The sequence below is a fragment of the Dermacentor andersoni genome, chromosome 8, assembly GCF_023375885.2.
Source record: "Dermacentor andersoni chromosome 8, qqDerAnde1_hic_scaffold, whole genome shotgun sequence".
Classification (NCBI taxonomy): Eukaryota; Metazoa; Arthropoda; class Arachnida; order Ixodida; family Ixodidae; genus Dermacentor; species Dermacentor andersoni.
The window spans coordinates 52,341,761-52,363,315 of NC_092821.1; the positions used below are offsets into that span (position 1 = coordinate 52,341,761).

General features: G+C 45.9%; 1 protein-coding gene and 1 pseudogene across 4 annotated transcripts in view; both read left to right on the forward strand.

The window, feature by feature from the left end:
• Positions 1-2,368: 2,368 nt before the first annotated feature.
• LOC129382101 (calcium-activated chloride channel regulator 1-like) overlaps positions 2,369-21,555 on the forward strand; it is a 57,826-nt gene continuing 38,639 nt past the window's right edge. For 2 of the 4 annotated variants that reach the window (XM_072289671.1, XM_072289674.1), the window contains exons 1-5: positions 2,369-2,582; positions 8,817-8,985; positions 10,329-10,626; positions 14,166-14,272; positions 19,007-19,180. In XM_072289671.1, coding sequence (XP_072145772.1) covers positions 2,536-2,582; positions 8,817-8,985; positions 10,329-10,626; positions 14,166-14,272; positions 19,007-19,180 — 795 coding nt within the window. In that variant the 5' untranslated portion in view covers positions 2,369-2,535. Of the gene's footprint in view, positions 2,587-4,809; positions 4,946-8,816; positions 8,986-10,328; positions 10,627-14,165; positions 14,273-19,006; positions 19,181-21,555 lie in introns of all 4 variants that reach the window. The other 2 variants (XM_072289672.1, XM_072289673.1) reach the window with 2 other exon arrangements.
• On the forward strand, positions 16,482-16,660 carry LOC126526218 (U2 spliceosomal RNA; annotated as a pseudogene).

Consider the following 21,555-nt stretch of genomic DNA (forward strand, 5'->3'; position numbering starts at 1 on the left):
ATTGATACCTCACGCTATACCTCACTCTAATAATCACCAGGGCCTGGACGAGGCGGAGCGTACGCTCTTGTCGCATGTCCCTATGGCTTCTTGTTATTCTTTTGATAATCCGCGAGATCTGTTTCGTGGTGGAACTGAGGGTTTGGATGGCGTGGGATGTTTTCAGGTTGCAGTGGATCCAAAAACCCCGAATCCCGGTCTTATTGCTCTCCGTAATTTTCTGGCCCTCTCATTATAGGTCGATGGAGCCGGGAGGCTGGCAGATTCCTCATCCGTGCATCCGGGTCCCCTTGGATTTCTCCAACGCGAAACGCATACGTCTAGCTGCCGCGAATTTCTCCACAGCTGTGGCGGCCTCCTGAAGGGCCGCCTCTTTTTGTGCGAGCGAGTCTTGGTGGCCCAGAGCATGATGTCTGCATGCAGGGCATTACCCGGGTTCGGTATCTTCCGCAGATCTTCCGCAGCGATGTTGAAAAGAATCGGGGAGGCTATCGACCCTTGTGGCGTTCATTTGTTGAACACGTCGATCTTATCCGATCGAATCTGGCCTATTCCGATGGTCGCCATCCGGTCTGTCTGGAACGTTTGATGTAATTCAATATGCACTCCCCGTGGATGATGTCGTTCAGTCCCTTGAGGGTGACCTCGTGAGATATGTTATCGAAGGCCCCGTTTATGTGGAGTGCGAGCAAGCGATGTTCTCGTCCCTTCGGGACGCCCTTGAGCACTTAAGAAAGCGTCTTGCGGAGAGAGTCCCGGCCTGAAACCCAGCATGTATAGCAGGAGGAGGTCACAGTCCTCTACGCAGTGATGAAGGCGGTCTTTGACGACCGTCTCGTACAGCTTGCCGAAGCACGTCGTCAGCGAGATGGGACGTAGGGTCTCGATCGTGGCCTTCTTTTTGGGCTTGTGAATGGCCACGATTTCGGGGTGTTTCCACTCGTCCGGTACGTGGTGCTTGCCCAGAGTTCTTCGTTTCGGTATTCGGTTAAGTCTAGGATGTGTATCGGGCTCAGGTTTTTATTCATGGCGTTGGTAGTTTTGTCGGCCCCGGGAGTGGTGTTGCGCTGTGAGGCTCGCGCCGCAACGTACACCTTGTCTTCCGTCAACGGAGCGTCCATTTGTAGTCTTGGTTCCCCTTCGTATCTTAGGAGGCAGAGTCGGACAGGGTCACGAGTTAGGTTTATGGCCTTTAGGGCGTCAATCAGGTCCTGGCCGTTCCTGGGGAACTTGGGAGCGATTTCTTTATATATTGTAATCTACGATAAAGCGTGGTGAATGTCTTATTATACTGACGCTAATTACGGCCCTGCCGTTACTTTCGCCTACTTTGCGACCATTTCTATTTTTTTTTTGTCTCACCGAGACCAGCATATTAATACCTTTCGCGGCTCGTTACGATGCCCTAGAGGCGCGGAAGAGCCATTTTTTTCACAAAGAGGTCAGTCAGATGCTCAGATCCCACGTATGCCAAACCTGTGTGAAATCGCCATCCAAATGAGACCTCGTCTTCGAAATGAAGCAATGCGATACATATTTGCTGTGGTACTTTCGATCGCCCATTGCTGCGGGCAAGAGTACCTACGATCAACAAATTTTAACGATACCGTCCGTGCTGCGATGATAAACCATGGACTCGCATGAACATGGCAAAAGGAACAACTCTATACTTGGCCCAAGCTCGGCAAAGCTCGATGTATAGCACTCAGATGTGTGACGGAGCGTGCAGGTTCCTCTCGGCTTTTAAAATCTTGCATTTTCATAGTGGCGTAAGCGGTTGGCTTTGGCTACATGGGCGTGATAACTGAAAGTGTTCGAGCACCATCTCACCGTTGCAAGAGGCCTATATTTGAATGAAGGAATTCTGGAATTGTACGTGCCAAAACCACCACAATTTGATTATGAGCACGCCGTTGTGGGGCACTCCGGATTAGTTGTGACCACCTGGGAGACTTTAACGCCTATATCTGTTCACGCAAGCTTTGGAGCGATCGAATGCGAACGCATGCCTAAAGAAGCTGTTGGCGCTACACGCATGCGCACTGGCGAGACGTCATTCGTTACGGGTATCTCAGGCTTCGGTGCCCCTGTGTTGGATCTCCCCGATAAGTGAAAACGGTAACCGTATGCAAAGTCAAAGTGGCCGTTTTTTTTCGCGCATTTTATCGCCGTAAATATCGCGACACCATCACGCATATGACGAAGACGAAAGAAAACGGGAAAACTTTATTTTTTCAAGCCACGTGCATGCGCATGTCTTGATGACGGAAAAAGACCGGATGGAGCAGTACATCCCTGGGGCGGGGGTGGGGGGGGGGGGGGGGGGGAGTATAATTTCTGAAGCAATGATCGCTGAAACTCACAAAACACGCATGCCCAGTTCTTGCTCCGCCTGCCCAGGCAAGCCCGGGCTACACTGTATAGCCACAGCGGACTCGAAAAGCACCCTGCAGTATTTGTTTTTTGGTTGAAAAAGTTGGTGACCGAGCGGTGCAAGCGGTGGCGGACTTGGATTTCAGTTGTTTGAGCAGTTGAATGGGCCTAGGATTGCATCTTGTCTACCGAGTAGCTACATGTAGCAGGTAGGTGGGTACGCTGTAAGTTCGCTTATGTTTGAAAGTAGCATTCACTTTAAGAACCTTAGCGCTAGAGAAGTTCAAAGCAATAATTTGCATCTTCTGCTGGTGCTCTATGTGGGCTCGCCGAACAGTCAGTTGGTGCTACGTTCCTCGAGGACGTCGTCGGATTTGAGAAACATGTTATCAAAGCTGCCGCGCTGCGTTACTGGTGGTTTTCGTAGAATAACACAAGTGTCTTAGGTGAAATTATATTTTTACTACTTTCAGTACACTTAGCTCACCCCGCATCGTCCCCCACACGAAGCTCGCAATACCAAAGCGCTCTCCTAAATGTCTTCCAAGATTTCGGTGCTAAGAACAGGCTTTGATGAGAACGACCCGCCCTGGTGCATACTGGTTTGGGCGTTTCGTTGCTAAGCGTGAAGGTGAAGGTAATGAATCGCGGCGGCGGCGACCGAATTTTCGGTGCATACTGCATTCGGTGCATGTGGTCAAATTGTGGTCCCCAGGTGGTCAAAATTAATCTGGAGTTCTCCTCTACGGCGAGCCCCATACTCATGTCGGGCTCGAAGTACGCAAACTCGCGGTATTTCATCGTTTTTTTTTTTAATTAGGCGCACTTTCCTGCTTCCGCTGCCTCCACTGTCCAGCTTTGTATGTCTTAATGCATGTTTGCATTTGCATGATTTATTGTAGTGGAAACAAAAGTAAACGAGCACACAAACAATTTCCCTCTTTGGCAAGAAGAATAGAAAAGTATCTCGCGACTGGTCGTTCAGGATAAGCACGAAGCTATGATGACACGCACAGGTAACGAACGGGTTAGTTCAATTCGAGTTAGAAAATGATTTGAAATGACAACAACCTATGTGCGCTACTCTCGCATTCGCTCATCGATGCGAATCCCGCAGGCACTAGTATTCAGCCGCGTGGGTGATGCATTACGATAACGGCGCGTGGAGACGCCCTGAACACAGAATCGTGTGCCGTAAGGATCGCCCGTCGAAACAGAAGGCGACGAGCGATTTTTCGGGTGGCACTTCACTATATATAACCTCTTACCGTTTGTGCTAATAATTGAACATAGTGCAAGTATCCCGAAACAGCTAGAAAGAAAAAAAAAAGATCTGCAGGTTTCATTTCAGCGCACAATTCTTTATCAGTTTCGTTCCTCCCTTCTGTTTTGTACTACTCGTGTACCTTATTACTGTTGTCATTTCCAAACGGATCCTCTCAAGTTTACGCACTTACCTTTACCAGGAATCACACTTGCCGTATCGAAATTTGTAGAAATGTATATTCAGAGCCTCTTAAAACATCTGAAGAACCACAGCTACATGTTTTAAAATGTCAATACCGGCATCCAGAAAAGTTGGCCGTATATTTCAGTACCGAAACGTATCAATTGAAACAAGACAGCAGCAAGCTAACGTATTAGAGGTTGCATTGCGCAACATTTTGATGAGACACACAGAAGAGAACCAAACACCCTAGAGCGCTCGGTCTCGTCAATATGTTGCACAATCCAACCTCTAATGCGCTATACCCACACGGCCAGTCTTCAACTTTGGCAGCTAACGTATTATAATTTCCGTAAGCAACGCTTGTCAAGGCTAGTGTACCATGCAGTGCTTCGTGATTTTCCTCTAGAAATACGCGAGGCTTGACGTGTGACCTCAAAGCAAGTCACCACGTGAATATATCTTCAGTAGCAGGTATTGTAAGAACTTGTTCTCTGAAGCGTAGTTCCTTAATTAGCAGTCTGCTTAGTTACTTTTTCGAGAAACATTCGGTAGGTGATACAACCATACTCGTCACGTGAACTGATAAGTTTTCAACGCTAGTGCATTCGGCGTTTTACGCCCAACATTGGCCGTATGGTCACATGACGGAATGTCATCCCTCGTTTTGTTTTTGATCGCTGTCACCCGTCGCATTCCAGACATTGAAAAAAGTTGTCAGAAAATGTCTTTGTCATTTTACTGCTGCCGCCTTTCCCTTTTGTCACGCGCCTATTACTCAAGTGAGAAAGATTGGAACCAAAGAAAGTTTAATAAGTTTCCTCTTTCGCTCGACTTCTGTCCCTCAATCACCGTATGAATCAAACATGATTGCTCTTGCACCGGCGAGACACCCTGCGTTGGCTGCGGATTACGTCTGGACGACCGCACAGCACGAATGCCTTCTTCTGGACCTGTTTTAAAGGCAGCGTTGCCTTTTGCGTTTGCAGAGAACATTTATATTTGCTGGGCCCCGTAGCAGACATGATATCAACCAACAAATGCCCCGGCTCCCGGAATGGCTCCCTCTGCTATGTGCTGTGGTGCAAGGCAGTAGTCAAGCGAAGTTCTTTTGTGTTCCGGCAGGTGAGATGCTGTTTGCCTTTCTGCTTCTAAAACGTCTGTCTAGCTTATCTAAGCGCGAATCCATGCGCCTAACATTGAAATGAATGTAATAGTTCTGCGGAAACCCGCAAGGTGGAGAGAAGTAATTAAAGGAAAATGACCCAATTGTAGCAACTCCTACAGGGGAAACTCATACGGGTTCCTCGAAATCAAAGCCTCGCAATTCAAGAAAAAGTCGCCCTCGTCCGAGACTCGAACCCGGGACCACCGTCTTTCCAGGGCAGCCGCTTTACCAGCAGGACTAACCAGGCGGCTATCAGGACGAAGTCGAATTTGTCAACAACGCTTCTATCTTCTGCAATACGCGCTCTAAAGTTAATAATCAAGCGTTTATTATTAAAGGGTATCCTTTGGCTTCATAGGCCTGTCCATTTTCTCTTATCTGTAAATCGTCCTCTCTAAATAACCCTGCAGGAACCATATAGGAGTGTCCCAGATAAGTTTAGCTAAGCTCTTGAACAAAAAAAAAAAAACGAGAAACGAAAACAGATTAAGAACAAACGCGTTTCAGGATGAATTTAGAAGACCTGCGATATTCAGTCGTCAGACTTCGGACAACCGAACACCGGAGGTCTTAAGATCCTGTTTCGCAATCTGTTTTGTTGATCTTCTTTTTCGTTAAAAAGCTTCGGTAAAGTTATTTGCACGTTCTTATTTTTTTAGCTACACTAACATTGCCTGTTCCAAATACCGCGATTCGAACCCTTGATATATCTTGCTTGATGAGGCGGTCAATACTCTTATGACGCATCAAAAAGCTTACCTAAATAATTAGCACAATTCCGTTGTTAACATTTTAATTAGTTACATAGCGATATACGTTTCTATCTATGAATTAGAGTCGATGAGTTTGCAAGGTACATGAACTTGGAAAAAAATTCTAAAGACCGCAGCACTTGCGAGGCAATAATTTTCAACGTGCGCATCAAAATGCGTTGGCGTTCCACTTACATTCTTAAAAACAAAAGAAAACGTTGGTTAATGACTTCATGCACAAAATTGACAGGAACACATATTCGTTTTATTTCGTCAGACACCCTGAAAATTAATAGATCGAAATATTGCAGTACATATAATTCTTTCTGAGTGGGTACGTCTTGCGAATTCATCGGCCATAATTCGTAGAAATATGTGCCATAAGAAAATAGAGAGGACATTAAGCCTAATTATATTAATTTCTCGAAAGAGCTGCTGATATATCGTGCAAGTAATGGCGTCCTTGAAGAGTAAGCTAGATGAAGGGTTAAAATTGTTCATTTTACAACAAGCAATTTCTAAAATTTGGGTAGCTAAAAAAACACCCACTGTATATATAAACACACACCAACACACGCGCACGCACGCACGCACACGCAGGCACGCCCGAGAAGAAAGGAGGTTTGTGGAAAGTTCCAAATGAAAACGGTTTGTGAGTGGTGGCGCTGGCTGGCACTCCTAGGGTTAGTTCTAGCAATAAAGCATGCAAGCCCCAGAAAGTGGATAGTAGAATGGCGCCGCGGCAGCTCAATTGGTAGAGCATCGCACGCGTATTGCAAAGACATGGGATCGTTCCCCACCTGCGGCAAGTTGTTTTTTCAGCCACTTCCATTGCCATTTACTTATCATTTCTTGAATTCAAGTAGTGAGTACGAGTAGTTTCCCCTGTGTTGTCCTCGGTGTCCTTGTTGGCTTCTTATGCTTGCTATATATATATATATATATATATATATATGGAGAGAGAGAGAGAAAGAGAGAGAGAGAGAAAGGAGTGTGCTTGCTTCTTATGATAAATAAAAACCGCGCCCCTCCGTTAACCCCATTACTACTCGTAACGATATATATATATATATATATATATATATATATATATATATATATATATATATATGCAAACATACAGGCTTAGTTTACTTTTTCTCTTCCTCTCCTCGTGCCAGCTGCACGAGTGCCCGAGCGCAAGTGTACGTCATTTTAATAATTCGAATATATACACATAGCTATTTCATCCGAAGCGACAGAAAAAATACTCGACTGCTCAATGAACATGCATCATACACTCCATCCTTTGGTTCCCTGCCCAGGTCGGGGCGAATTGAGGGGGTTCGTCTGAACCTCAACGAGTCTGCCCATGAGTCTGCGCGTTGCTTTACCGACCGCGCTGCCCTCGGATCGGGCGACTGTCTCAGCAGACACAGAGACGCTCTTATCACGCACGATGAAATTACTAAATTATTTCACTTAGAGAGAAAGGTTATCCCGCCGCCACATTCCAAGCTAAGCAGGCCGCAGGCGGTCACGCTCAGATTCTTGCAAACTAACTCCTACCCAAATCCGGCGTCCCTTAACAGCATGTATCTCGATATTTATCCTAATTGTTCTGGCCTGGCCTGCGGTGAGGTTGATACTTTGCCTCATATACTCTGGGAGTGCGGGTCGCTGGGCCCGAAGTATACCAAGGAAGAGTGGGACGCGCTCCTGCGAAGTCCCGTTTTTGAGGACCAAATCATGGCGGTCCAGCGCGCCCGCGATCGGGCCGGGCCGGCAGACTAGATCTGTCAGTCCCGTCGTGGGATTAGTCGGGTGCGCGTTTTATCGCGTTTTGCTGGAGCCAATAAAAGTTTATTCACTCATACACTCGCTCACTCGAAACCACGTGACTGAGTGATGACGTCAATCCTATTAAGGGGAGGTAGTACACGCACAAATGATTTTAATGTTTTTTGGATATTATGTCAACTCCCGCTCGCGACAAACAATCCAAAATTTGCACACCTGTGTAATGTGCTTTCGTCTTCCCGACGTATGAGCCATTGCATTTTTTTTCTTGTTTACGGGCGTAAGGGCCATTGCTGATGGTGATAGATACTTGATTTGTGCTTGTTTTCTATTGAAACATACGCTGTTCTGTACGTCGCATGCGCGATTCGAATGCACGCATGCATTGTTTGCGTCACTTTGCTGGCGGACACCTCACTTATTGACGGACATGAGAAATGCCAACCACCAAGAGGCTCACAGCTTCGTTTTTAAAATAGAAGCACCTGAATTAAGGTCACTTCTTGCAAAAAGAAAGAAGGTAGTAGATCTACCGTAGTTCAGTGTATACTGCTCCGCTTTGTGAAATCGGTGACGTTGTAATTCGTCGAGTTTTCGTTGTTCTTTCATTTTGCGTGACTGAAGCATAGCATAGAAAAACAAATCAAGCACAAAAAGAATTTTTGCGATCATACACTAAAGGCAACGTCGAAGAGAGAGTACGAATTTCTCCCGATTGCATTCAAGGGGATGATTATCATCATCACCATCACCACCACCACCATCATCAGCAGCAGCAGCCGCGTTCTCGACGACGAAGTACGCGTGCGCCACGCGCCAATCGCTGACGCCTTGTGTTCGACCAGTACCCTTCAAAGGTATGACCTGGCTAACTATTACTTGACTTTATACTTTTTGTTCGTCGTCTTTTCGTCCTTTCTCGGGTCTTTACTCCGTGGAGTGTTTCTGCGCAAGTCAGGTCGGCATAGGGTGCATCTTTTACTGTGTCATGAAGTCTTCGCGTTAAGTGGCGTGCGTTGCTTTTCTTTAGTTGCCTGTAGAGCTTGATTTGTTTGCAGCGGCGTCAACTGATTCGCCGTCTTTGTTGCGGAGTAGCGCAGTTGTTGCGGGAACGAAGGCCAGCAATGCGAAAGAGGCGGAACCCTGGGAAGGCCCGAAGTGACCTTTGGGTGGAGGAGGCCCCCAGGCGTTAGAGCTTGCTAGAAGTTTTTCAAATAGCCCATTTGTACTAAGTATACACTCCTTTGCGTGGAGGTAAAGCTTGTTATATAAATTTGCCTCATCGGTCCCGTTACAGAACAGTCATGGGCGTCTCCCAAGGGACACTCGCAGCGACCCTGTGGTTTTTCTGTTTGGCGAGCGCCATCGCTACGGACATCGACGAGAGGGATGGCGGCTATATCAATATTTTGGTATCAATCGAGCCGGAGGTCCCACCGGACGAAAACATTATCCGCAACCTAAAGGTACGTGCTGGAGGCTTCAAACTTTCTTTAAAGCTTATTTAGTAAGCTAACAGAACGTATGTTCAGCGACCGTCGTTGCATAAAACTTGATTAAATTCTGAGTAATTCTGTCCCAAGTCTCCTGATGAACTGAGGCCGACAGCGGACAGCCCGCTCAAATTTGGTTTTTCGGCCGACCATACTTCACCGAAAAATATGCACTGCAAAATGCTACATTTAACGCCTCATATATCGAAAAACGTAATGTAATCGCCTGTGTGGCATACGTCATCAATAATGAAGCTATAGGGGCTTTCGGGCTACTGAGATCTTACTTTGTTCATGGGCTTTAGTGAAGGCTACAGGACAGAACACAGAAAAGCTTGGCGGCCCGAAAAACCTATGATTACCAGAGCATAGGTGAAGTTACAAGTTTCCGTCGTTAAAAGGACTCTACATATAAATGTTATGTGGTGCTAGCAAACGCTACGTACAAACAATACAAACAGTACGTTTGTTTGACAACTGAACTGCTCATTGCGTTCCGTCTGTTTGAATTGTATTGTGCCGACTGCTTAAAAATATACTATTCTCTACTGTTTTCACTACCGTTGCAGTTCTACTTTTTCCAGTATGTTCTCAGTGTTTCCAGTGTATTTTTCAGCATGTTTTATCAAGTTATGTTTTCAGCAAATGGCGGCCGTTTTGCTTCTGTATCTTCATTATTTACTCACCGAGATATGTTATGTAATGTAATCTAAAGCCCTGTGTAATACCTGAAAAAGAGCTTTTAGGGTACATGAATAAAAAAAGTGGAGTTACACTGAAACTCATCTGCAATAATTTGTCTTTCGTAGGGAGAAAAGCGCCTTTCAAAACCACAAAGTGAAGCAAATAATATAGGACTGGTTGCACCTGCTCTACACTGTGGCGGCTATTTTGTGACGTCAAATACTGCTGGCTCGCAGAGAACTCCCCATGGAGTGGAGGTCATGCGGAAATTATGTCAACTGGAACATTTAGATGTGGGCGGTTCGAATTGAAAAGTAAAAGAGCAGTAGCAGCACAGCAAGGAAGGAGAGACTTCTAGGCGAAGAATCTGACGATTTAGTTGGACTGAATATCTTGCTCTACTGTATGTTTCCTCAATGAATGGTCAGATAAATTTCGCCTGCAGTTACAATGAAGCTTGCAAGATAGCGGTACCTGGAGACTCAAAAAGCAATTCGCAAATAGGCGAGGTATTTACCGTTTTTTTTTCGTCAGAAAAATGAAGTGGCACGTGCAATTCCATTTCGTGCTTGTAACATTGCTGCTGTATCCCAAGGCCTACAGAGTCGTAACTCGTGACTCTGGACGTGCAGGCCCTCCTGGAATCATCATCACGGTTCCTACACAGAGCAACAAACGGTCGAGTATACTTCAAGTCATTCGTCATCGAGGTACCAAAATATTGGCCAAAAAGAAAAGTGGATCGTCACCTAGGGGCAACGCAGTTCCTAAACAGCGATGTGCGAATCGTGAGTTCCAAGAGTTGCGGATTCCAGGAGCCTTGCACGGTGACGTCACAAGGCTGCCAAGAAAAGGGAGATTACGTATTCATTCCAGCGGAATATCTCCAACACCTGGGGCCCTTAACGGCGGAAACAAATGAAAGTGCTGGTAAGGATTTTTTGTTGCATTTACAAGGGTATTAGTGCGAAAAAAAGACAGCAACACATGCTGGAAGCTGCATGAAAAATACATACCGCGACAGCGGTATTCACCTCCTTATTCAGAAATGCATCTTAACTTGGAGCCCACGCTTGACTTCATATAAATGACGCCTGGCGTGAATATGCCAAGGACGCTCATTGCGTACCCTTCGGCGCAATCACGTGAAGCGTCATCTGTATAAAATAAGGCATGAGCTTAAAGTTAAGATGCATTTCTGAATACGGTGGTTAGTGTCAACACTTCGCAAAACGTGGTAGTCCGGAACCACGTCACCTCAAATGGTAGCAGATAAAAGCGGTGCTGCCGCAGTTATGCGTTCCTACGGGTCCCGAATGTTTTTTTATGACGTCTGGTTATCTAAAGCGACCCTTCTGTGTTTATGAATTTCAGAAAACTGGTTTCGCAACATAAGTATCGGCGTCCTGGGGATGCATGGTGGGTGGGTAGGTGGGTGGGTGGTTGGGTGGGTGGGTGGGTGGATGGATGGATGGATGGATGGATGGATGGATGGATGCGTAGCTCAGGAAAGATCAGGCGACAGGCGGACGCCAAGCTATTTCTATGATACAGTATTACAAATTATGGCATTATTAGTCCAATAGCGAAACAATGCTCGACTACAGCGGGACCACCTTCTCTGTGCTTGCGGAGTGCTCTTTTCCGGTATTGCCTTGATTTGCCGTGGCATATACGTGATTAATATTTTGAATTAGGTACGGCTTTCAATATTTAAAGAAGTGAGCAAATAAAATGTTACTGCTTCCAAATTTGATCTTTCACCAACTGCACCTTGCGCACCTATGAAAAATTGAGCTACATTAGCATACGCTGAAGAGGATGAAGGCTGAAAGCCTGCGCGCGCTCACGACACATTCATTAAATTACTTGACGTTCTCATTCAAATGCGTCGTTACTTCCTATGACTTGTTTTATCCCACCTAAGATCATAGGTTACAGTGCCTTAAGTCTACCGTAATTAACAATGCCTTAACTTCGCTTTAGGTAACCACAAAGGTCGTAGGTCCAACTCGCAACAAAAGTCAAGGTTCGCGAGTTCGAGTGCCCCATTTACCTGGGTGGTATAAGATCTAAGTTACAATGACCTAATTCCAAACGTCGTGGCTTCGACTCCTGCCAAACATTGAGGGTTCTACTTCCCCTACCCCCCAAAGGTCGCGGTTTCAACTGCTTTGTCTGATTTTTGGTAATTAACTGTGGCTTAATTACATTGCCCTAAATAACACCAAGTATCGTGGGCTTTGCTGCCACCAAAGGTGGTGGTTTCAATTGGTTTATTTAAGTCTATGTTCATTATAATTGTCTTAATTATTGCCGGCTTAATTAACACCAAATGTCGAGAGTTCGACTGACACCAAAGGTCGAAGGTTCCACCCTCCCCTTTTATCCCATTGAATTTTCGTGCCATTGAATTTTAGGAACGCTCAAGTTTTTGACCCATCAGCCATCCAAGGCTTTGGCCTTAATAAAGTGAATGTTTGTTGATTAGTCTTCCGAAGCTCAGGATTCTTTATTGCCACAGATTGCTTACCAATGATGCATAGTAATGCGGAAAACGCCGCGAAACATATTTGTCCTACTTTTTAGTTATTTGCAGTAAAGGTGTAATTATGCGCTGGAAGCATGCTGTAAACAACGATAGGTTAGTGCGATAGTGATTACTCACTGGTATTGCTGAAAAGACACATCCGGGGCACAGCTTCAACAGAGTAATTATTTGTCAAGCCGATGCTCCCGCGTCTTATGTTCTCTAAAGCGCTGAGTCCAACTGATTTGGCCATACACAAGTCAAGGCTTTCTTTTTAGCCAAACCAAGCTAAATGGTAGAATATATCAGTAATCATATCAATTCTGTTCAATGAGTAGTCCAATCAATAAGGTCTATTCCATTCAACGAAGTTTTGTTACACCTCCTGCACCTATTTGTGGTGCGCTGCACCTAGTCTATCGATTGTAGGAGCTACAGCAGTGGACTCTCTATACGCGTCACCGAGTGGAAGGCGAACAGGCACGGTTATACCGTGGTGTGGTGCGCCATTCATCCTGGCAGAGAGTGGGTGCAGCCATGTGCAACACAACAAATAACACCTGCACGTTTTCGTTTGTGGCGCCGCGCACCTTAACTTATTCTAAAAAAAGAAACCTATGGAAGTGCTGGTTTTCATCTACCGCGCAATTATAGTCGATAACATGCTGTTTCTCACAGGGAGACCAGAAAACCCTCGGTATGCACTCGCAAACTCGCGCGCATACAAGAACAGTAACGTATGGCGCCATACAACGAAGGAAGGCCCTCGCTTCCATGAATGCAGCGCCTCTCGTTAGCGTGAACCTTCTTACGTCGTAATACGCTCACAATAACGTGCAAGCGCTTATGCAGTATAAAGAACTGGTATTTTAAACGATAAGTAGGGGGCATGCAGTTATTGCCGACCAGCGTGCAGTAATTTCATTTACTACACTTCAAGCATCAAGGCTTCACTGACAGTTCATGCTGACTACAAGTTTACTGCGTAGCTGTTAGGCTTTAGTTGGTGGATATTTTTCGATGCGTCGTCCTCACAAAACTTCAGTGATAGAAACAAAAAGTGTATTCCTTGGTATCAAAATACAACTTGCACTATATCGCACCCATTTCAATAAAAAAGCATCATTCCAAACCACATCATTCATGGTTAGAAGCTCGTGATAACAGTGCGATGCACGTAGCGCTACCCGCATGCATTTCGCGGTAAAGATTACTGTTGTGCAGGCTGCCGCTGCGACGGCAGCTTGCGTCGTGGAGAGTGACATCATCAAGCCTTTCATATATTAAATAACCAGCCTAGCAGCGGATTTCATTACTGTTGCAGCACCGCCACGGACACAAAGCCCATGGTTAGGGCTCCTGAGGAGCAGCGTGAACACGATAATACGACCAGCCGGTAAATTGCCATTACTCGCATTACCACCATTACTCTAAATTACCATTACTACTGCTATCCTAACGCAATAAAGCATTGCATAACCGCCTCAGCAGATGTAGTTGTGGTTTTCAACAACTTCGCTGAACATCCACCTTCTCAGGGACGGGATGGCAAGTCATTGTTTTGCGAATTTTTGTGCAAATTGTAAGTTACAATTGCGGCTTCAAAGGCGGTCCACATGGTCGATTCTATCCCCATAAATCTCTCTTCTCAATTCCACCAACATCTGAAGGCATTTCAAGGCGGTTGTCTGGCCTCTTAATGTAAAAGAGGAGGCATTCAGTACGCGGAATTTCCTAAATCTTCGAGGTGTGCTATCTGCATTCAGAAAGAAAGCTAAATGTTCTTGGTCCTTTTGGATGTGCAGAAGGCGGTGCCGGAATGGTTGTTCGTGCATGGCTCTCGTTACATGCGGGATGAATGCGCTGAAGTTGCGTTTGAGAGCTGAGAAAACGTGTGTTTTATTGCGGGTGACTATTTTATTGCAACTTCTTTTTCCAGCGTATACCTTCGTGCACGAGTGGGCGCACCTAAGGTATGGTGTTTTTGACGAGTACGGTACCAGGGGAGACGATTCCTTTCCAGAGACCTACTGCGTCGATGGCCAGGTGAGCAGCAGGATTTCAGCTTGTTTGTGGGCAAGGCTAGACACATGGGCATGTTGGTAACTTATTATGAAAACACGCCCTGTGCAGAAGACAGAGACAAAGACACCCACGGCAGTGTTTTAAACCTTTGTTTGTGGAGTTGCATGCCACAAGATGTCTCTCAGGTTTCAAATAATATTAGAATAAAGCTCTAAATTATCTTTGACATTGCGCGCTTTTCAATCCGCTATGTGGTTCTACAAATTTTGGAAAAAGGGTTGAATGCAAAATATTTTTTTTTGCTTTGAAAATCCCAACTAAGGTCAAAGCAAGGTCACGCTGAAGGACGCCATCACGTTTCAATAGTGTATTGTCTGGGAAAAATGTGGGCAGATCTCCGAGATATTGCAGTCTAAACAATGTATGTACATTGCGAATTAAGGCGACTCGATAGGCTTGAACCGGTCAAAGGCCGGATATCATGCGAATTAGGACGGCGCTTTGGTTAGTACTAGAACTTCGTTAAAGAACACCAGATATTGTTCGAATTTAAGCAGGTTTCTTGCCTGGTACTGGATACAGTACAAAGAAACGCCGTACATATCGTTAATTAGGGCGGCCTGCGGTGGCAGGTAATGGTACGCGAGGGCAGTAGTGGACCGCTACACATACATTGCGTCGTTGCCCTGGCGTCATCGTCATTCCTTCGTTGTTAGTTCGTCGCCTTCATGGCATCGTGACGTTCTTTCATTGTCATTTTATCGTCATGGTTCCATCGTCAAAAAAAATAAGGCTATTGCCACCAGTTTGCTTGCGGCAGCTGGAGTTTAGTCATGCATCTTGCTGACGGCGAATGCAGCACAACAGAAAGGGTAACACATTTTCGGGGGCCGCCGAAACAATACGGGCTTCTCTGCCACAGCGACGGTCGGTGAGGCGAAACAAATGAACTCGGCACAAAGTTTTGAGTGCGCACTAATAAATCGCACGATCCTTCATTCTCCACGTGATGCACTACTCAATTTGCAAATTTCGTCACCACGCCTAAATTCCTGGCGTCCTAGATGGCGCTTCCCTTCCCGGAATCCGTTTCGTAACTGGTACACCACCGCTTTACCGCCCTGTGCAATCAGAGCTGCTCAGCTCCATCTTTTTTTACTTAACATCAACTAGAATATCGGCTATACCCATCTGCTTTCTAATCCGCATCGCCGTCTTCCTCTCTCTTAGCTTTACGCCTAACGTTTTTCCTTCCGTCGCTCTTCGTGCGGTCCGCAGTTTATTGTTGAGCACCTCGTTAACCTCCCTGTTTCAGCCCCTATGTTAGCACTGAGAGAATTCAATGTTTGCGCACTTTTGATTTCAACGACAGTTGTAAGCTCACAGTCAGGATTTCGTAATGCCAGCCGTATGCACTCTAAGCAACTTTTATTTTCCGTAAATTTTCTTTCCGTTTTATCAGAGAACACGGCTATATAATTCAGTGCTGCTGAAACAGCTATTAGAACAATTAAATAGGCGACAGCCTTACAGAATCATTAATCAGGCATCTAAGAAGCTTAGTTTGTAGCATGCTGGAGAGGAAGACGTTCCAGGACTCAACTCTTAAAAATTCAGTGCCATTCCGCACTGTCAAGCTAGATGACAAGCGAATTTGTGTATGTGGCTCCTTAATGGCGAACTGTCCATTGCCGTGCGTCAAACGCTCTATGCACGAAATTAGTAGGCCAGGCGCGACATGACGCTCCTCCACGATGTTGATCGTCGGAAGATGATGAGGTACCTAGGTGTATAAGCACCCATTCACTGTTGCAGAATGTGGTACGCCACCGTTTACTAACGAATCGCGGCATGTAGAACAGACACGCACTTCACCGCGCTCGGAGGACACACACCGCTTCACCGTAGCCAAAGCGATCGTGCGTTGGTCGACGTCCCGCAGTGCAGTAGTGGTTGTGACGTCACTCGAAAACCACAAGCGGTCGCGCACTATACAGGGCGCGCAAAATTTATTAGCCGAAAACTTTCTCTGAAACCTGGCCCTTGCTCGGGTGAAACGTTTGAAGATATCGGGATCGGGGTCACATGGACGGTTCGCATTTCTTTGCGCTTCGTGGTCCTGGCGGGTTGTACGCTTACAGGACCACCACCACATCAGTGCGGAAGGAAAGGACAGGAGATACGTAAGCGCTTGGACCGCCGAAAAACAGAGGGACGTGCGAACGTAGACATGGCTGATGCGGGTCAAAGGGTAGCGTCTGTTCTTATAAGCTTGCATTTGATACGGGTAGTACTTGAACCTAAGATGTTCAACTTATTTTTGCTAGTTGGCGAAGTGCCTAAGGCCTGCATCCCTTCCTCCGCGGTTCAGCCCGGTGCTGCACTATCTCCGGGATCGGTCCACGTATGGCGAGAAATTCTCGATGTACATGGCTTGATAGACGCACGCTATTTTTTCCAGAGCCTAGCGATATACAGCGTCCCTGTAGGAAGCACCTTGAATATATTTAACGCTCACACTAAAGACTCGAGGTCTTGTGGAAGTAGTTTCCTGGACTATTCATGGCCAGCTACCATTATTTATGGGAGTTGCGGAAACAATCAGATAGTGCTTCATCTGGAGTGCTCTTTAACACGTTATCCGCATCAATTTGGATTTCCGGCACATCTTCATGGCACTTCCCTAAGCAGTGACAAGTTCACACGGGGAACATAAATAGCCATGTCCCACGGTGAGCTACTTGTCGAATATGGGGCATGTGGCAGAACGGAAACATATGTTTCAGTTTTTTAGAAGCTGAAGCGACGTTCGGATTTTTTGTTTTGTTTTAGGGTAATCTGGTAGCACAAACTTACATCTGCGCAAGCACGCTTCATGTAAATAATGTGAGATAACTAATGGCCTCTCCCAAAAGTTCCAAGGCAGTGTTTTGTCTGGCTTCTCTTCACGTTCGTCTTTCGGGGTTGGAATTGTAATTTGTAGATTGTTTCCATTTTCCTAAATGATTACATAGGAACTGGTGACACACATCGCATTAAATTTGAGTCTCCGAATATCCCGCGTTCAGTAACACGGCGACCGACCTCTGTGCTGTAACGTGCTCGCATGCACACTTATGTGGGGAGGCACGTGGTGTTTAGAGGTGGCTGATTCTGGGACCCTATTGCACTGAGTCCCTGCCCTGCCTAAACGTTTGGCGCCATTTAATGGCACGGTCTCTCGATAATGCTTCGTCTCCATATTTGCGTTAAGCCTAGTTTCATACCTGACTCATTTTTCTTAGCCTCACACATAAATGAACGTTCCCTCTCCGCTCAATTTCTGCGCAACACGTCACATCCATTACCTCCAACTAAGTGTGTCAAGAAGCCCTAGAGTAGGTTGCTCAACACTTGGCTGTGTGTAGGGAGATTGCATTGAAACCTATGCAGCAATGTGTCTAAGTCGTGGATATAAAGTACACAAATACCGTGCTTTTGTTTCGCTTGAATCGCATAAAGAAAGAATAATTCAGTACTGGAATTTCACCGACAATTGGAATACAACTAGATGCTGCGAAACCCTGCCTTGGTAACGATGCACCGAGAGAATCATTTTTAATACATTGTTCAGCATTACCGAATGTAAGAAATACAAATGTTCAGAGAAAAGGGAAGAATCAGATGTATGCGTTATGAGACAAAGCCGGCAATATCATTACTAATATGGATGAGATCGTTCAAGTGGCTGAGGAGTTCTACAGAGATTTATACAATACCAGTGGCACCCACTAAGATAATGGAAGAGAGAATAGTCTAGAGGAATTTGAAATCCAACAAGTAACGCCTGAAGAAGTAAAGAATGCCTTGGGAGCTATGTAAAGGGGAAAGGCAGCTGGGGACGATCAGGTAACAGCAGATTTGTTGAAGGACGGTGGGCAGATTGTTCTAGAAAAACTGGCCACCCTGTATACGCAAGGCCTCATGACTTCGAGCGTACCGGTATCTTGGAAGAACGCTAACATAATCCTAATCCATAAGAAAGGGGACGCCAAAGACTTGAAAAATTATAGACCGATCAGCTTACTGTCCGTTGCCTACAAAGTATTCACTAAGGTAATTGCAAATAGAATCAGGAACACCTTAGACTCGTGAACCAAAGGACCAGGCAGGATTCCGTAAAGGCTACTCAACAATAGGCCATATGCACACTGTCAATCAGCTAATAGAGAAATGTGTAGAATATAGCCAACCCTTATATATGGCTTTCATTGATTACGAGAAAGCGTTTGATTCAGTCGAAACCTCAGCAGTAATGGAGGCGTTACGGAATCAGGGTGTACATGAGCCATATGTAAAAATACTAAAAGATTCTATAGCACAACGAATATGTTACTCTGAATATCAGCGTGCAAAAATAAATAATCAGGCGAAATGCTCGGCAGCCTTCTAAAACGCACCTAGCGGGGTCAAGAAGAGCACTTTCCTCTGTTCACCTAGATATCTGTTTTAGCTATACACCAAATACAGCAAGTAGCATGAAGTCGCTGAACCAACTGCTGTCACTTCCGAGTCACTTAAAAGGAATTAGGGTATATTCTTTTTACTTTCTTACTGCATCACGAACATTGAAGCCTTTCCACCCCAGCTAGCTCTATATCGTACTTTGACAATCAACAGAAAAACGCAGTGCTGCTTTTTCTCGTCCAAAATTCTTTTGTACACCTTTTTTCCGAGCTAAGTGCCATTTTAATTTCCTGTTTCTTTATTTTACAGGTGCAGCTGAGTGCATGTTCAGAAAATATACCTTTTACCGCCAATCTAAAGAATGGCTCACCTTGCCCGACTGATGAAAAATGCCACTTCGGAGAAGACTGCATTGTCAAGCCCTATATTGGCCATAAAACCCTTGCAGAAAGCTCCATTATGTTCATGCCGCACGTGAAAAACGTAAGAACTTTTGTATTTCCTTACGATGTGATGCGCTGACCTAAAACAAAAAGAAATATCGCCGACGAACACGATACTCCCTATCGAAAATTTGAGCGAAGCTCTGTACGCATTTTATTTTCGGCTGGCGCGGACAATCTGTCTAGCGCGGCACGTTGCAAACGGAGCGAAGTTTGGCCCGACAGCCTCGCTTATTTCGAGATCGCGAGAGCCGCCTCGTGGGTGACGCGTGGGCGCGATTTACCGAAACCCCGCCAACATACCTCCAAGACGATGTGCGCTAATCTGGTGCCATGTGGTAGCCATTTAGCGCCACACTGCGCTTTTCTTCGCATGCTTCCGCCGTACCCTCCTCCTCCGCTTTTCGCCCGATTTGTTCTGCTGCAGCCTTCTCTCCGCTCTTCTCCTCGCGGATTTCATGCCGCGCTGCCCCCTGAGTTCGAATCAGAAAGAATGAGAAAGCTTTTGCCTCAATTTTTTATTAGCCAAAAATAAGTGCATACAAGTAATTAGAAATATACGTACTACTCTAAATACCTCACACTATTTTTCTACATAGCCCCCACATACTCAGATATTTGTCCCATCGTCGCCCGAAATTTGAGATGCCCCTGTGGTCAGTCAGGGACGCACGTGGCAACCCCGAATTCTCATTTTTGTGAATAGTTTCACGGCTTATAGCGAACTCAGCATACCTGAGTTCCTTACACTTTTCAAAGCGAGACACCTTTCCCCATAAGTTGGCCATCCCCAAAACTCAGGCTGACCCATTCCCAGATTTCACTTTGCCCACCCCCACATTTCAATTTGCCACAAATTCAAAATTCACTTGGCCCAACTCAAGTTGGGCCGAGGGAAATCACCTCGAACCCACACAGGGAAAGCCAACCTGAATAGACGCCCAAAGTTCCAGTTGGCCCACCCCCAAAGTTAGGCTGGCCCAGGCACAAATAAGTTGGCCAATTTAAGTTTGCCCACCCTCACATTTCTTTGCCAACCCCTAACCTTAAACTTCCACCCCAAATTTCAAGCTGATCCGCTTAAATTAGGTTGGCCCACGTCCACACATTAAGTTGGCCTACCCCCAAAGTTGAAGTAGGCCCATCCCCGAATGCCAAGTCAGCCTATGTACAACTTCAAGTTGGCCCACTCCTAAATTTGTAGTTAGACCAGCCGAAATTTCAAGTTGGCCGGCTGCCAAATTGATTTGGCCCCTACCAAATTTCACTTTGGCCCACCACCAAATTTAGGTTGGCCCACTCGAAATTTCAGTTCGGCTCACCCCCAATGTTCAGTTCGGCCCGCCCGCAAATTTACCTTGGCATTCACCCAGATTTCAAGTTGGCCCAACCTCACCCGTTTTTAGTTGGCTCACCCCTAAATTTACCTTGGCCTACTCCCAAATTTCAGTTGGCCCACCAGCGACCCCAACTTTCAAGTTGGCCCATCCTTAAATTTAAGTCGGCCTATGGCCCAATTTCAAGTTAGCCCATACCCAAATTTCAAGTCACACACCCCCAGATGTCAAGCGGGCCAAGAGCTAAATTTAAGTTGACCCACCCCGAAATTTCTAGTTGGCCCACCCTCAGTTTAATTAGCCCAACCCCAAAATTCGGGAGGACCACCCTTACCATAACCTTCCCCATACATCTTCTATGGAGCCCTATGTATCCGATGGGTATTCTCACTGAACAATATTATTTTTGTTGATTTGAATTATCGCTCATCACTTTGTTTAAATTATGGCCTTATCGCTGGCAAAATACAAATCTTCCATACTGATACTTTTATGCTTAAATGTGTTCCCAAATTATGTACTTTTGCGCAGACACAAGGTATCAGTTTTCTCGCGTATTTTCGCGTGACGAAGCTGGAATATGCGCCAAAGGATGCCTACTCTTTAAACATCTGAGGACACCTAAGCACTTCGTTACGAGTATAACCCTATAACGCGCAACTATTCCAACCTGTTTTTATTCCAAATCGGCCATTAGCCCTCCCTCATAGGTCAGAATGGTTCGGGTCTAGCCCATGTGAGCGGGCATTACAGCCATATGGACAGAGCCCGAGACATTTTACCCTATCAATGAGGGCTAATGGCCGATTTCATTAAAAACAGATTGGAATAGTTTTACGTTATACCGGTCCTGAATACGGAAGCATTTATTTCCATTTGAACGCCGCTGAGTGGTCCTCCTGAACTCTACGCGCGCAAGCGGGTGCGTCTAGACGCTTGGCGCGTTTTCATTTGGCATTACCGAGAATCAGAACAGGCGAGAGCTGCAGTGGACGAGGAACTCGCGGATAACGCAGGATTCCGAGAGCGAGACTGAGGGTGACGTACCGCCACCGCGATGTGCTCTCTCCTCACATGA